Source organism: Phragmites australis, chromosome 6 (genome assembly GCF_958298935.1).
Source record: "Phragmites australis chromosome 6, lpPhrAust1.1, whole genome shotgun sequence".
NCBI lineage: Eukaryota > Viridiplantae > Streptophyta > Magnoliopsida > Poales > Poaceae > Phragmites > Phragmites australis.
The window spans coordinates 1250969-1265569 of NC_084926.1; the positions used below are offsets into that span (position 1 = coordinate 1250969).

At 40.8% G+C, this 14601-nt stretch overlaps 2 protein-coding genes across 3 annotated transcripts; both read right to left on the bottom strand.

Annotated features, from left to right (window-relative positions):
- Positions 1–83: 83 nt before the first annotated feature.
- On the bottom strand, positions 84–2911 carry LOC133920326 (putative F-box protein PP2-B12). The gene is made up of 3 exons (XM_062364936.1): positions 2350–2911; positions 2104–2225; positions 84–1133 (listed from the first exon to the last, which is right to left on the bottom strand). Exons 1-3 carry the CDS (start codon positions 2620–2622, stop codon positions 596–598), a joined length of 933 nt encoding a protein of 310 aa, XP_062220920.1. The 5' UTR covers positions 2623–2911; the 3' UTR covers positions 84–595.
- Positions 2912–5416: 2505 nt separating this feature from the next.
- On the bottom strand, positions 5417–14082 carry LOC133920954 (uncharacterized). Of its 2 annotated transcripts, XR_009910186.1 has the most exons (16): positions 13795–14082; positions 13482–13715; positions 12473–12787; positions 12215–12322; positions 11920–12112; positions 11000–11262; positions 10736–10865; positions 10536–10609; positions 10135–10380; positions 9978–10054; positions 8386–8477; positions 7223–7305; positions 6410–6481; positions 6140–6265; positions 5654–5763; positions 5417–5578 (listed from the first exon to the last, which is right to left on the bottom strand). XR_009910186.1 is itself a non-coding variant. In XM_062365616.1 (15 exons), the coding sequence occupies exons 1-15, from the start codon at positions 13933–13935 to the stop codon at positions 5722–5724; spliced, it is 2196 nt and encodes a 731-aa protein (XP_062221600.1). In that variant the 5' UTR covers positions 13936–14082; the 3' UTR covers positions 5417–5721. The 2 variants fall into 2 exon arrangements, 1 of the variants encoding a protein (XP_062221600.1); XM_062365616.1 differs by having other exon boundaries at positions 5417–5763.
- Positions 14083–14601: the final 519 nt, after the last annotated feature.

The window sequence follows — 14601 nt, forward strand, 5'->3', positions numbered from 1 at the left end:
AACCGAAGAAATCATTCAAGGCAGATTATAAAAATGTGCCAGATAATTAATTGCAAATCAATAAAATTTTACATGCACGAAAAGTTACAGATCGATGGAACAAGAAACAGCCACATTAAAATACGTGGATTTAACATTACAACACTATTACAAGAAATGGTACACTTGCAATCTCATGTTGGCCCTGAGCGAGACTGCTGGACACGTAAGTACATAGATTAGTAGGTACAAACAAGATCGACTAACGCCCGCCCCGATCAAATGCACTTACGATTATTTATAGGCCATTGTGGTTATCATCGATCTTATATATGCGTCGTCATGCCATTGCATGCATGTCCCCTAAGTACATTACCTCACCGCAGAGGCACAAACCCTGCCCACACTGCACCACACAAAAAGAAAAGGCTTAATCCCGCTCAAAAGTATTTAGACCAGGCCAATTGACGCTCATTTTAAAGCAGTGTTATTTGCCCATAGAAAAGGACCAGCTTGAGCTGCCTGTTCCTTTCCGGGCCTTATTAATCGGCAGTTTGTTTTGCTGTAGAATAAATCCGCTAGCTGTTGATGAAAAAATAACCAACCAAGAAGCTAGCTAGCTTGTGTGCCTGGGCCTTATATCAATGCCTTGCACGATGAGACCTCTCTTCCACCGCCGGCAATCCACCTCCTTCAGGCTCACCTCCACCACCCCGTCCTCACCGCTGGCGGCGTCGCCCGCCACGGCGAACTCGCCCATCTCAACTTCCACCCACCCGTCCCCCCTCCGCCGTGGGCACTTGATGTCGGGGTCGGCCTCCCTCGTCAGCAGCTTCCGCCCGTAGTCCTTGCGGAGGCGCATGTACTGCTGCTTCCGCCGGTGCATGACCATCTCCTCCTCCCCCTGCATGTGCTGCAGACAGATGGTGTGCTCGGTCGACGTCGTCGTCGCCATCGCCTTCCTCCCGGAGACGACGGTGACCGTGGCCTTGGGAGGCAGGATGCCGACGTTGCACTCGAGTCCGTAGGAGTCGTCGGCGAGGGCGAAGACGAGGTATGCGGCGTAGGTCGTCCCGGGAGAAAGCAGGGAGAGGCTAAGCTTCCCGGTGATCTCCAGCCAGCACACGTTGACGAGCTCGACGACCTCCGGAAACCTGATCACAATGGGCATGGAAATTTTAGTCTGGCCCGTAAGATCTATTGTGATGCATGCATGCATAGAGTGTAAGCTAGGGTTTATTTACTAGAGTTTCTAAGTAATTTTTAAATAGAATTAGTGAGAGCTCTGGTTAAAATAATAATTTATAGTCTTTAGTTTTATAATAATTCCGTGTGAGAGATTTATTGAAATAAACTAGATATTAAAAGCTGAAAAAACTAGTTTATACGTATTTACTTACCTTATATAATCATCATCTTTATAAATTTAATCTAAAAATTACTTTCAATTATATAATTATTTTTCTTAAAAATATATTTTTTAAGAGAATTTACATCAGCGTAGCTCTATCGACCAAGGACTAAGCTATCTTGTACTTGTCCATGTCTAAGCTTTACGAGGCAAACGGTGCGCTGCGCTGCGCTTGCATGCTTGTCGGGACCTTTCAAGTACGTGCGTGCATGCATTGAACGGGTGTGCAGGCATGCATGGCGACACGTGTGTGTTGTGTGCGTAAAAGTGGAGCCATCTCAATAAACTAGCCAAGCTTGCATCTGCCACAATTTAAACGCCGTTTCGTGAGACCTGCCGTGTTATATCGAACAGAACTAGCTAGTAGAATACAGAACTATGCGTGCGAAGTCATGCATCGATCATAACAAGAAGAAATGCCATTTTCTCTGCTACTGATTAAACGACCATTTTAATATGCCATCAGCAGTTGAAGTAGGATTCTCTAAATTATTCGGCCAACAAAACTTTGACGAAGTAATTCGTTTGGAATTGTAAGCGCAGCAGTAGTATTTGCGCATAAATTTCTTATGAATCCATGGCGTTAGTAACACTGTGTACCCCATTTTGATTCGCTAAATGCACCAGTACAACAATGGAATAATCAAGAAATTCGAAGGAAAATCGAGTGAATTTTAGCAAATCCGGAAGAAAAAAACGTGTGTGGCACTCACCTTGATCCTGGTACGCTAGTGGTCCATATCCAGCACGCAGGATCGTCTCCCCAGACAATGCTCAGCGCTCTGGCCGACAGCATGAAGCATTTGGCCCCGCTCCGTCTATCCAACCCAAAGCTCTGCAGCACACAACGGCACTCCATTAATCAATCAACGAACTGCATGCATGCTTGTTGATGGATCAATTGTAGCTAGCTACAACAACAATGTGGAAGGTGAGAGAAGCTAGCAAGGGCACCATACCATGGTGGCGTCGTCGAGGAGGACCGGGCGGTTGCAGAGGCGCGAGAAGAGCTCCTTCTTGGACTCGCAATCCACCGGCTCGTCGGAGCGGGCCAAAACCGCCGCGTGGTCGTGCGGAAGGAACCGGGACCAGACGGCGTCGGAGTCCGCGGCGGCCTTGAAGGTCGGGGACACGGCGGACGAGTGGCACGCGTCGGCGGGCGTCGTCAGCGAGATGGCGTACGCCACGCACTCCTCCGGCAGCCGGTAGATCTCCGCGCCCGCCCGGTCCATGCGCGCACGCACCCTTCCTTGCTTGCTGCCGCGTACGCGCTAGTCGTGCAAAGCCGTACGTACGTGATCGCGTTGGAAACACGTAGTGATCACGTCGGGAGTGACGGCCGCGCATTCTTATTATAAGGGTGGGCGGGGTGGGGGAGCGGGAAGGGAGGGACGAGAAGCTTAAGGGCTAAGGCTCACGAACTGAAGATGGGTCGGGGCTTCGCTGTGCTGACTCGGATCGAGGTTTGTTAAAACGTAAATGGGAGCTTCTTTTCTTTCCGGCCTGAGATCATCTCATCTGCCTGCCCTATTTGAGAAAATAGACAACATACTAACGTATTTACAAATTTAGCATCCGTATTCGAAACCTCAAACGCCGAAAACTGACTTTCGGTAACTCAGAATCCGGAAACAGCCCGGCTCCACAATTTTCGACAACTCAGTTGCCGAATACGGCACTGTTTACCGTATTCGGCCTATTCGGCAACTGAGTTGCCGAATACGGCCTCTGCATGCGTCGGCGCCCGGAAGGTACAGGAAAGAAGCTAGCAAGCAAAAGTGTATAAAAGTGTATGTTTTTTTATTTAATTCATGATTTTTTTGAAAATACAAAAATAGTCCAAAAATTCTAAATATTTTCATGATCAAACTAGAGATCACCAGCAACCCATTTTAATTAGTTTGGTCCAAAAAGTCTGAGCCAATATTTAATTAGAATTCTCCAAATAAATCAACTTTTATAAATTCTAGCAATATTTAATGCCTAAAATAATTTCTAAAAAATCTAGAAAAATTCACTAATATTGTTATAATGTGATATACTAATTTATAAAAATATTTCCATCCCTATGTTATTTGGTGTAAAAGTGAGTTCCTTTGTAATGCTTCGTTTATATGCATTTTTATCATTTCATGTGATATTCTCTTTTCAATTCAATTTGAATAAAAGTAATGCAACATACACAAAATTTTGGTTCTCATATTAATATTAAGCATTTGTAATGCTCCATGTATATATATTTTTTATCATTTCATGCCATATTATCTTTTTAATTCAATTTGAATAATATGGCATGAAATGATAAAAAAATATATATACATGGAGCATTACAAAGGCTTAATATTAATATGAGAACCAAAATTTTGTGCATGTTGCATTATTTTTATTCAAATTGAATTAAAAAGAGAATATCACATGAAATGATAAAAATGCATATAAACGAAGTATTACAAAAAAACTCACTTTTACACCAAATAACATAGGGATGAAAATATTTTTATAAATTAGTATATCACATTATAACAATATTAGTGAATTTTTCTAGATTTTTTAGAAATTATTTGAGGCAATAAATATTGCTAGAATTTATAAAAGTTGATTTATTTGGAGAATTCTAATTAAATATTGGCTCAGACTTTTTGGACCAAACTAATTAAAATGGGTTGCTGGTGATCTCTAGTTTGATCATGAAAATATTTAGAATTTTTGGACTATTTTTGTATTTTAAAAAAAATCGTGAATTAAATAAAAAAACATGCACTTTTATACACCTTGCTAGCGCCGAATACGGCACTGTTTACAGTGTTTTCGGCAACTGAGTTGCCGAATACGGTGAACAGTGTCGTATTCGGCAACTGAGTTGCCGAAAATTGTGGGACCGGACTGTTTTCGGATTCTGAGTTACAGAATGTCAGTTTTCGGCGTTTGAGGTTCCGAATACGGATGCTAAATTTGTAAATACGTCAACATGTTGTCTATTTTCTCAAATATGATGGTGTCTGTTGCCTAAAATCCCAAATTTACCCGCGCGTGCGTGTTTCTGTTTCGGGACTTTGGTCCATGGGTTGGTAATCAATCCAGTCGCTTGCAGCGTTTATAATCTCTAAATCGTAAGAATCTAATTTAGTTTGTAAAATTTATGAAAACTATTTTTCATCAGATTATGAGATTTTACATTACTACTTGACTCGTATATTATGAGAATCAACCTTTGTAACGGTTTATTTTTGCTTTTGTTTTTATGATAGAATCCGTAATCAAAATATATATATAAAAAAAAACAGGGTCTAACCTTATCCAGTAATACAATGCAATGCAAAATGCACTGTTATATGTTTAGTGGTGATCGCCATTGGCTTCAGGATGAAGGTTTCAGATCAGCAACTCTGCAGACCAAACGTTTGTCGGACCGCAAAGTCAGCGGTGGAAACCGCACGCAGAAGAAATTCACAATTCATCGATCCCTTGTGCTCCCAAGTCCAAACAATATTAGGTCAGGTGATAAAACATAACAAAGAGTGGTATCATTCGAACTTTCTTATGGTCAAAGTAAAATCATCCGAAACATTAAACAATGCATATCCAGCATGACTAATCACGACATATACGGAGAAAAGGAAGCCGTATAAAAGAACAGAATAGATTAAAACAGCACATGCTATAGAAGATGGGCAAAGCACAGAAGAGAGATTGCTTAGTGCAGCAGTGCAACCACGCTACTCATTCCTACTGGCTTTTCCTCTTTTGGCCCCAAGGTCGTTTCGTTTTTTAAACTCTTTCTATGGACCTTTATTTTGCTGCCTCTTGTTCAGTTGCATCACAAAACAGAGAAGGCGATCAGGAGTATAGGAAAAAAAAACTTAGAAGGCTTCGGGGCAAAGAACGTACTTTAAACAGACTGCCCCTTTTGAGGTAAGATTAGTGCCGGATCTACGCGACCCACATGATCCATTGGCGCCTTTTGGGCGAGAAGCCTCCATTGCTTTCCTTCCCACTACATTTCTCAGCAGAAAGAAGAGGGGGAAAGGAGCCATATCTAACCAAGCTTTTATTAAAGATTTGAGCAAGTGTTGGGTGCAAAGAAACAGATGGACAGTTAAACAAATGAGTCGAAAACTTCACCACATCTACACTCTGGAACCATTTGATTCATGACTCATCGGCAAATTGTTCCTCTTCTTTTCCAATCTGTTAGAAACAAAATTGTATTGTATTGATGTACAAACAATTACATGTTACAAAACTTGCCGATTGCAAACTCACCGAGAGACAACTCAAATCAGATTCTGCATTCACCACGCGTGCAAAAGAATCAAGTACTATCTCCAGGGTTATTCCTCTTCTTCGTCCTCCTCTTCAGCTTCCTTGAGCCACTGAGTATGGTAACAAATTGCAGAAGATTAGTTACACTAAGGCTGGTGAGAAGCTCGTAAGAAATTGATTGTGGCAAGTAATATCGTCGTGTTCGTGTGCACACGTCTGCCCTATAGACGACACAAGTCCGGCAGAGAAAATACTCGTGTCACCAAGACAGATGATTCCATACAAGCGAGTTAAATTTAAATCTGTAGCATGCGCATGGTCAGGTGCAACAATTCAAGAGCCATAGTATAACAGTACCTACAATTGAAGTTTTGCCGTAAGAGAAACAAACTAAGGCAACAGATCAAAAGAGACAAACTTCTACTGGTTCTGAGAAACCATGCACAGAAACAGGATGGTAAGCCAACTTCAGTGCAGCACATATACCTGAATAAAAGCCTCCGACTGTTTAACAAAGACTTTATCAGACTCATCAGCATGCTCTTTCTCTTCCGCCCATCTCAAAATTGCATCCTCACTTACTACCTCCTTATCATAGAGGAATGGCAAGATCTGTGTTCAATAGCAGATTATCAAAACAAAACAAAAAAACACAAAGGTTTAAGTGCAGTATTTGCCCAGCAGTATAAACTAAACAATATCTATTCATGGTGCATTAAAATGTTGTGGAACCTGTCTCAGTGAAATAGGTGTTACCTTCGAAAACAGAGGATAAAATTCTTTTGTGGTCTCTTGACACATTTCCTCAAACTTCAGTAGTATCTCCATCTATAACAGTACCCAAGAAATAATCTATTTAGCTCACAACAAGAATCAAAAGAGAAATATACCCCAATAAGTTACAAATTAAATTAGACAGGAATTTCTTTCAAACAGGCCCATGAAATTTTAAAGTTGCAGGAGAGGCCTTTCCCAGAGCCATCATACAACATAGCACAATTTGGTATCATGATGACCACACCCACCAAACAATACGCACATTATGCAGATCAACATACCATCAGATCAAACAGGAACAGATTATTCGCTTTTTTACTTGTTTGACCCGAAGATGATTCCAATTACAAACTAGTGTGTTCTTAAAAATAGATGATAAAGCAACCTGCATTGATTTTAGTTATCTAAAAGCTCATTTCTTGCCTACATTACAGATATGAACCAGATATCATAATTAGAAACCTATGTGCCACTGGAGAGGTGAACCAAGCAATTCTAGCAGCGCTGTAAATCAAAATAACGTAAGAGATGATATTATGATGTTATTTTTCATGTTCTATGACAAACGCAACGAATGAAGAGACACATTGCATGTGCAAAAGCATGTAGTGCTACCGGGCTAATCAACAATTAAAAGTAAGTAGTAGGAAACAGCATTTAATGATTAATTATGCTGGTACTTAGACATGACAGTCATACATATGCAGTTATGCAGAATAATGTTCGAAGTTTCAGCAAATATTACTCATTCATGATTCAAAGTATTTAGTGAGTAGTATTATTGAACCATACCTCTTCATCAACTGTCTTGGTGTAATTGCGCAAAAGATCCTTCCAATTGCCAAGTGCTTCTGCTGTTGTCTTTAGAAGAGGATCTGAAAAGAGAAGGGGAAATCAGAGCAAATAAGCTTTGGTTAACCATTATCAGATCTAACAACTATAACACAAAAAAGACAGAAGTGGTACAGTTCCACTAAAAACTGCTTCTACTTTATATCTGAAATATGAAAACCAGCCACCGAAAAAAAATTAAGTGCCAGAAAACCAGACATTTTTAGCTAAAAACTGAAAGACCTAACCCAATCATTTACTTTCACATATTAGACAGTGTCACTGCATTGATATAATGATATTCGAACGCAGACCACGGATTAGAACAGCACAAAAATTCATTGAACAGATCTGTTCGCATATTCTAATGACTGGATATGGACTAAATAAAACAAATCTGGTTGTGAAGAAAAAAATCCTAGATTCAAATGAATTTTGAACCTAGCTAAAAGTATAAAAGCATTTGAGTTCAAATGAATTTTGGGGATGATTAGGTTAGGTACTTAGATTAGATTCTTAACCTAACAGTGCACTGTGACTCAGCTTAGATTCAACACAAAGAGTAATAACATAACATGGATTACCAAATAGCATAAAAAAAGAGCTGCACTGGATAAGAACCTGATCCTCTGAGAACATTCGAAATGATGAAGGGACAGTAGACCCAACCAGGTTGACATCGATTATGTAAAGATGGATCCATAGTCCAAAGTCCTCGGTGAACTTAGTGATGGAGTTTACTAGGGTTAGGTTATGAGTAATGAGTCATGACTTGACCACTTGTGTGTGGTGTTGCATACCTGTATACGCAAAAGTGGAAAGATAGAGCAGGAGTTGGTTCTGGCTAGTTAGGCAGCTACCTATCCTATATGTGGTGATTTGGCACAGTTAATCTGTGCGTAGCAGCACAGCTAGCATCACAATGCCATAAATACAAATTAAAGAAGCAAAGAAATTAACTTTTGCTAGGTAATCACCAATCCAAGAATACAGGCTAATCTCTTCTGTAAACTGGACCAATTCTCTTAGGTAAAACAGCCAAATCTCCTAGCTCTCAATCGGTGAATTCCAACTTTACATTCATCATGGTTCATAATATTCCATAACATGTGTAAAAAACTTACCATTAGCAGATTGAGCAGCCACTAATGCACTCTTCATGATAGAATAGAACACAGCTCCAGCACAATCCGCATGTTGAAGGCTATATGCTAACCTGAAAAATAAGCATGGTATCAGAGTCAGTGCAATCAACCATGATTACTATAATGACAGAATAAAAAAACTACAGAATGAATATAACCTATTGTTGATTTTCAATTTGCACAGATGAAATTAAAATAAAAAAGCTGCATCTATCAATGTAACCATTACAAAATTATAGACAAGTCATCTGAACTGAAACCAAAGAGAACTAGTTCCTTGTACAGTATAGCCAAAATAACAAAATTAGTTCATTCCAATAATATGGACCATAAAACTTTCCAAGTCAACATGAGTAAGCTCTCAGGTGGGTAACAGAATGTTAATCTAACTTACACAAGCTTATGGAATTTTACCCTGGAAATGCACATTATGTTAGTTTTCAATAAACTATGGTGGTGTTTGGTTCGGGTTATTGTAACGCAATCTAATTACGGAGGCAACTAATTACATTAGATTTTGTTTGTTTCGCCCACTGCTGCAATCGGGTCCCCTGTAATCAGATACTGAGACGTATAAATCCGATACCACTTGGTTACCAGTCTCAATTGAGTGTAATGGGATATCGCTACCTGTCATCTCTGCTCAGCACTCAGCAGCCACTGATCACCCCCTTTCTCTTGCGATTCATGAGCAGTGGCGCGAACAACTAATCACGTCTTGTGCGGCGTATCTTTGATAGTGAAGGGGCTCAACAATCGCCGTGTTTCTGCCGGAGCCGGCCAACATGCCATCTGGCCGCGCCTGCGCCAAACCTGATTTCCTGCCCTGAACTAGTCGCCCTTGCCATCCATGCCGCCGCCGCTCCATTCCGCCTCACACACCCAAGCCTTCCTGCACTGTCGAAGCTCCGCCCTTCACCGGCCTTGAGCCTCGCCACCACAGCTGCTCCGTTGCAACACCTCTCTGCCACAAAGCCTTTCCTGCTCGGCACTCACTGCCGCCATCGAGCTTGAGCAAACCCCGGTTGTTCCTTGACCAGGGAACAGCTCACACTGCCGAAGTCGCCGCCAGGGATCCTCACTCTGGTCCAGAATCAGAGCCACACCATCACCATGCCACATTGAGATGAATCTCTATTTACTACCTTTGGTTCTTCTCTTTCCTTCAATCTATTTCCATTACCAAGTTGAACCAAACAAAACGTGTATTCGCTTAAATCGTTTACGACTCAGCGTATTTCGATACCCTTTACATTTATGTTTGCACACTCTAACCAAACACTACCTAAATTAGTTTCTACTATAAAAGTCTCTTTTCATCTTCTTACATTGACAGAAAGAAAAATGAAAAATTAAATTTTCTACCAGTAGGCAAAAGTATGCCCAGGACAAAGCAATTGATTGTTTCCATGTATCATAATTTTCAATATTTAGGGCCTGGATAGGGAGGATTGTTCAAGGAATATTTTGGATTCAGATCGAATCCAAATTTCCAATCCCGCCTTTCCAAACAGGCCCTTAGTGTTTTCCAGTTTCCATGTGGGTCAGGTAGGAGAGGAAAGATCTTACACCTGAGGCCATTAATCTCTAGTATCAAATTATCTTGTTTAACACCATCATCCAGAGCTCGTTGGAACGTCTCTTCCACCTAAACAGGGCAAACCAATCAGCAAAAAATGGAAACAGAAAAAATAGTGCATATTTCAGAATCAAATATACGTAAATAACCTCTTTCTCAAACTTAGAAATATGATCATCATCCTCAACCACGCTGCTCTCAGAATCATGATCTTTATCTAATACAGTTGGATTGTTCGAGTCATCTTCTGATCCATCATTGTCGTGAACAGGAACAGCATGCTTCAACTCTTCAAGTTTTCCTTTAGGAATTGGAGCAACTGATTGTCTCCATTCTTCCTGAATAACAGTATCACCGCTTGTCCATATGTAACCGACAACACCACAGGTCCCAGTCTAGTTGATGACATCATGAACAACCCAAACGATTATAAGATAACCCATGACAAAATGTACCACCATTATAGCAGGAGATAGTTCCCCACAATCAGCACCATAATCCAAGAATGCACAAAACTAAATCACTAAACCAGCTAAGAATAGAAGGATACCTCAGATGTCCCTGAGTCATCTTCTTCAGAAGGAACAGTAGCTTGGTCGCCGTTACTCCTCATACTGGAAAAGGCTGTAAGGAAGAAACCCAGTTCACCAAGTAAAACATATCAGTTATAGGTCCAAATCATCACAAGAACATGATAGTCTAACATGATTACATGAATGGCAAATACAATTTTAGGGTCTGCAGACTAACATGGACTATCTGTAACTCCAGAGTTGGTGTCAGCATACTCAAGCTCCTCATCGCTATCTTCGTTTGAAGGCTGAGGAAGTAAGGACACTTTTGAGTGGGCAGGAACAACAACATTCTTTCCGATTTCAACCTGCAACAATACGGACAAAAGTTCAGGATGTACTCAATGTAGCAAGAGTACAGGATAAAACAAACAATTAGTTTATGTTGCTGCTGGAGGAAAAGCGTGTGGCGTAGAGTAATGTCAATCCTGTAGGAACGTACCTTAAATGACAGTATGCTACCAGGCTCAACAATAGCACCTGCTCTTAAATGAACACCATCACAGACTAACGAGTTACTAACTTTGCATCCATCTTCAATTACGACGTTGTCCCATATATACGCGCCATTAATCAAAACATTTTTCCCAATCTTGCAGCTCTCCCCAATAACTGAATTTGATACCTTGCAATGGTCTCCAATGCTTGTTGCACTGCCAACAACAGAATTTGCACCAATTTGTGCAGAATGTGACAATTTTACATCTGTTAAAAAAATATGCACAGTTAATATGTAGAGAGGATATTGTACTTAATTATGAGAATAATAGAGGGAAGATCCACACAGCCCTAAATGATACGCAAAAGAAGTGCCCAAGAGATAAAGAACAGGAGTACAGTTTAACAGCAGAATACAAATCCTTTTTTAAGCTAGATCTCTAATATATCTCTGCTTACAAGACTTTGAACAGCGTATCCACAGCAACAATCATCTAAAAGTATTAACATGAATGACAGCGTATACACTAAACATCATTGGCTAAGCACATATACAGTGGACATTTGGAGAACAAACATATGTACCCAGAAGCAAACTTTTTTAGTTTCCATATAAAGGTAAGTCAAAGTAATTTGACCTACTTCATGCATTACTTAGCACAATATCTAAAAAAATAAGATATTTCCTAAGGCAAGAAATAACTGAAGATTTACATTATTAAAATACTTTAAACTAATCAAATAGCTGATGTGAATATACAAAATAAAAAATATATCCATTTCAAATCAAACATTTTCATATGACAAACATTTCTAGATTTTCAAATATCTTGCTTTTTTGGAAGCATGAACCAAGGAGCAGTAGGTCAATAGCAACGGTCTAGAAATAAACCTATCATCAAATTCTCTCTACGCTGAGTATACCTGATGCCTTGTATATTCCCTGCCTATGAAGTCTACTTTCTGGGCAATCACCAAAGGATATCACATCAGGCACAAACGGGTATGTCCACCTTTGAATGACATCTTTGCTCACTGTATCATAGCTCCTGAAATTATCAATCCTTGCAGCATAGCTCGAGTGTATTTCATGAGTGTAGATTTTGTACCCCATAATCTGAAAGGATTGGTAGGCAGTTTGTTTGTTACAAAAGGGAATAAGAGACTAACAGCATATTTCCTTTGCTTACTGAGGTCAAACAGTAGTGGATCGACTTACATCATCAACTAGTAAGCCCTTCACGAAATGGCGCCGAAGATGTTGATAGTCAAAGTTATCAGTAAAAAGACTTAGGACGTCTGGAGAGCATATATCAATATAGCAGTCCTGCCAGAAAAGAAGTAAAAAAAAGATTAAAAAAAAGACAGACATCAAGTATTGAAGACTACTATGCATAATCCAGCAACAATATTAGCAGAAACAGAGCTTAGATAAAAATTGATGTCAACTGTTAAATTATTGAGTTCAGAAGCAAACCTCCATGTCATTATGCAGCTGGAGAGTAGGATTGTTGGTCAGTATATCCTTATCGATCGTCACATACAAGTGTGAGCTATCTGCCCGGTCCTCGTAATAAAGTAGCTCCTTTGTCTCAGGATCTGTCGCCATAACAATTTCATCATTACCCAGCCGTGTTTGGTGCGTCAGGATAGAAGGTTTTGAATGCTTTATAATCATAGTCATAACAGCAAGTGGGTCTTTTTTCCTTCTGTCCTTATGTTCTTGGAGAGCATCCTTTAAGCTCATATTGCTGATTGTATCACCACTGATGAGAATGAAATCTCCAAGTATCTACAACAAACACATGAAGTACATGAAACAACTGAAACTGCAAATGGAGCTAATTGAAATTATAAGCACAGTAATGCACTGAGTCTCGCAAAAAATAGCATAAGCTACAAGTGCTTCGACAACAAAATCTGTGTAATATTAATACTTAGTAATGGATATCTAATCACATAATTTAGTACTTGACTTTCTAAGTTGAGCTGGACTAGTGCCAACATGTTTCAAGATGGATGTTAGCAAACTAGCCAAAACCTGATCAGGAGAACTGTGGTAAATTCCATTTAGTAGCTTCAGGGAGGAAAAAAACTTACTATGCTAGCCTGTGATTAGGAGAAATGCTAGGTACTATTAACTCTTTTCGTCAGTGCCACTTGGCGACTGCCATTCATCCCTGAGTCCCCAATACTCATTCATTCCTAAGTCACCACTAATTATGCAGCCAACATGGAAGACCATTCGCTGTACTTGACAAAGGGGATAGTCCTTTGTTGCTCAAATTACTTAAACGAACTGAAATAGCACTCCGAAATATGCCTATGGTTCAGTCTCAGACCTCACTATCAGTTCAAGTCAACACTCAACCCAACGAGAAATTCAAGTGTGAAACCACGGCAAACACCAATGCTGCAATCCACAATCACACCAAACACGAATAGCTCTTCATAATCCGCGTTAAGGATGCAGGCTCGAAACTCACCACGCCGCGGTCGTATATGGCACGGAGCGCATCGCCGGCGCTGATCGCGTCGTGCGACTCGACGGCCGTGACCGCCATGCCCCCGGTCCTCCCGGTCCACCCGGCCTTCTTCAGGTACTCCTTGACCTGGTGCGAGTGCGCGCAGCAGAAGACGAAGGCCTCGTTCACCCCCGCCGATTCCAGCCACGTGAGCGTGTACTCGATCATCGGCATGTTCACCAGCGGCAACAGCACCTGCGAGAAGGAAGCAGCAGAGTTCGTTCAGGGCCACGACGAGGCAGTGGTTTAGGGTTTGGGGTGGGGCGGGTAGTACCTTGGGTCGCTCGAGGGTGATGGGGCGGAATTTGAGAGTGAAGCTGTCGGCAAGGAGGACGGCCTGGAGAGGGGGAGGGCGAGAGAGGTCATCGGGGTCGTCGGCTGAGGCGCCTCCGCCGCGCGACTTCTTCTGAGACATGGTTCCTGCGACTGCGGCGGCGGAGAGGGGTTCGGAGGTTTAGGTCAGGGGCGGCGAGTCGCGCCGTCGTCTTCGCCGTGGCTCGGCGAGTCTGGACTGCGGATGGGTGGCGCGTGGTTGGGCTTCTGCGATTTGGGCTTTCTGAAGGCGCTTTTTGATCTAGCACTTCTATTTTAAATTGGGCTAGGTGCTGCGTATTCCGTTCCAAGTCGGTTTTCCTTGGGCCCCAAGTTGACGGATTTTGGGGCCTGTTTTTGGGCCCCAAGTTTACACTTTTGTTGGTTGCACACTTGCAACTTGGGACTGGTGTTCCTTCACACCTTAAAAAATACTACGTATATTTCCATTTACTTGTCATCAGTTTTTTACTGTAATAATTTTAATCTTATATTTTTCTATGAAAAAATTATAAATATTTAAATATACAATACTAATGAAGTACATTTTATGACAAATATAATGATACGAAAGTTTTAGATATCTATAAACTTTTCTTTAAAAAAATATAAGGTCAAAATTATTACAGAAAAAAGCTGTGATAAGTAAATGAAAACGAAGGCAGTAGCAAAATTGTCTTCGGATAACTAGGTTTAAAAATATAGTTGTATTATCTATATAAACATTTGACCACTGCAAAAGTATAGTTGTATTATATTTGTGGTCTGA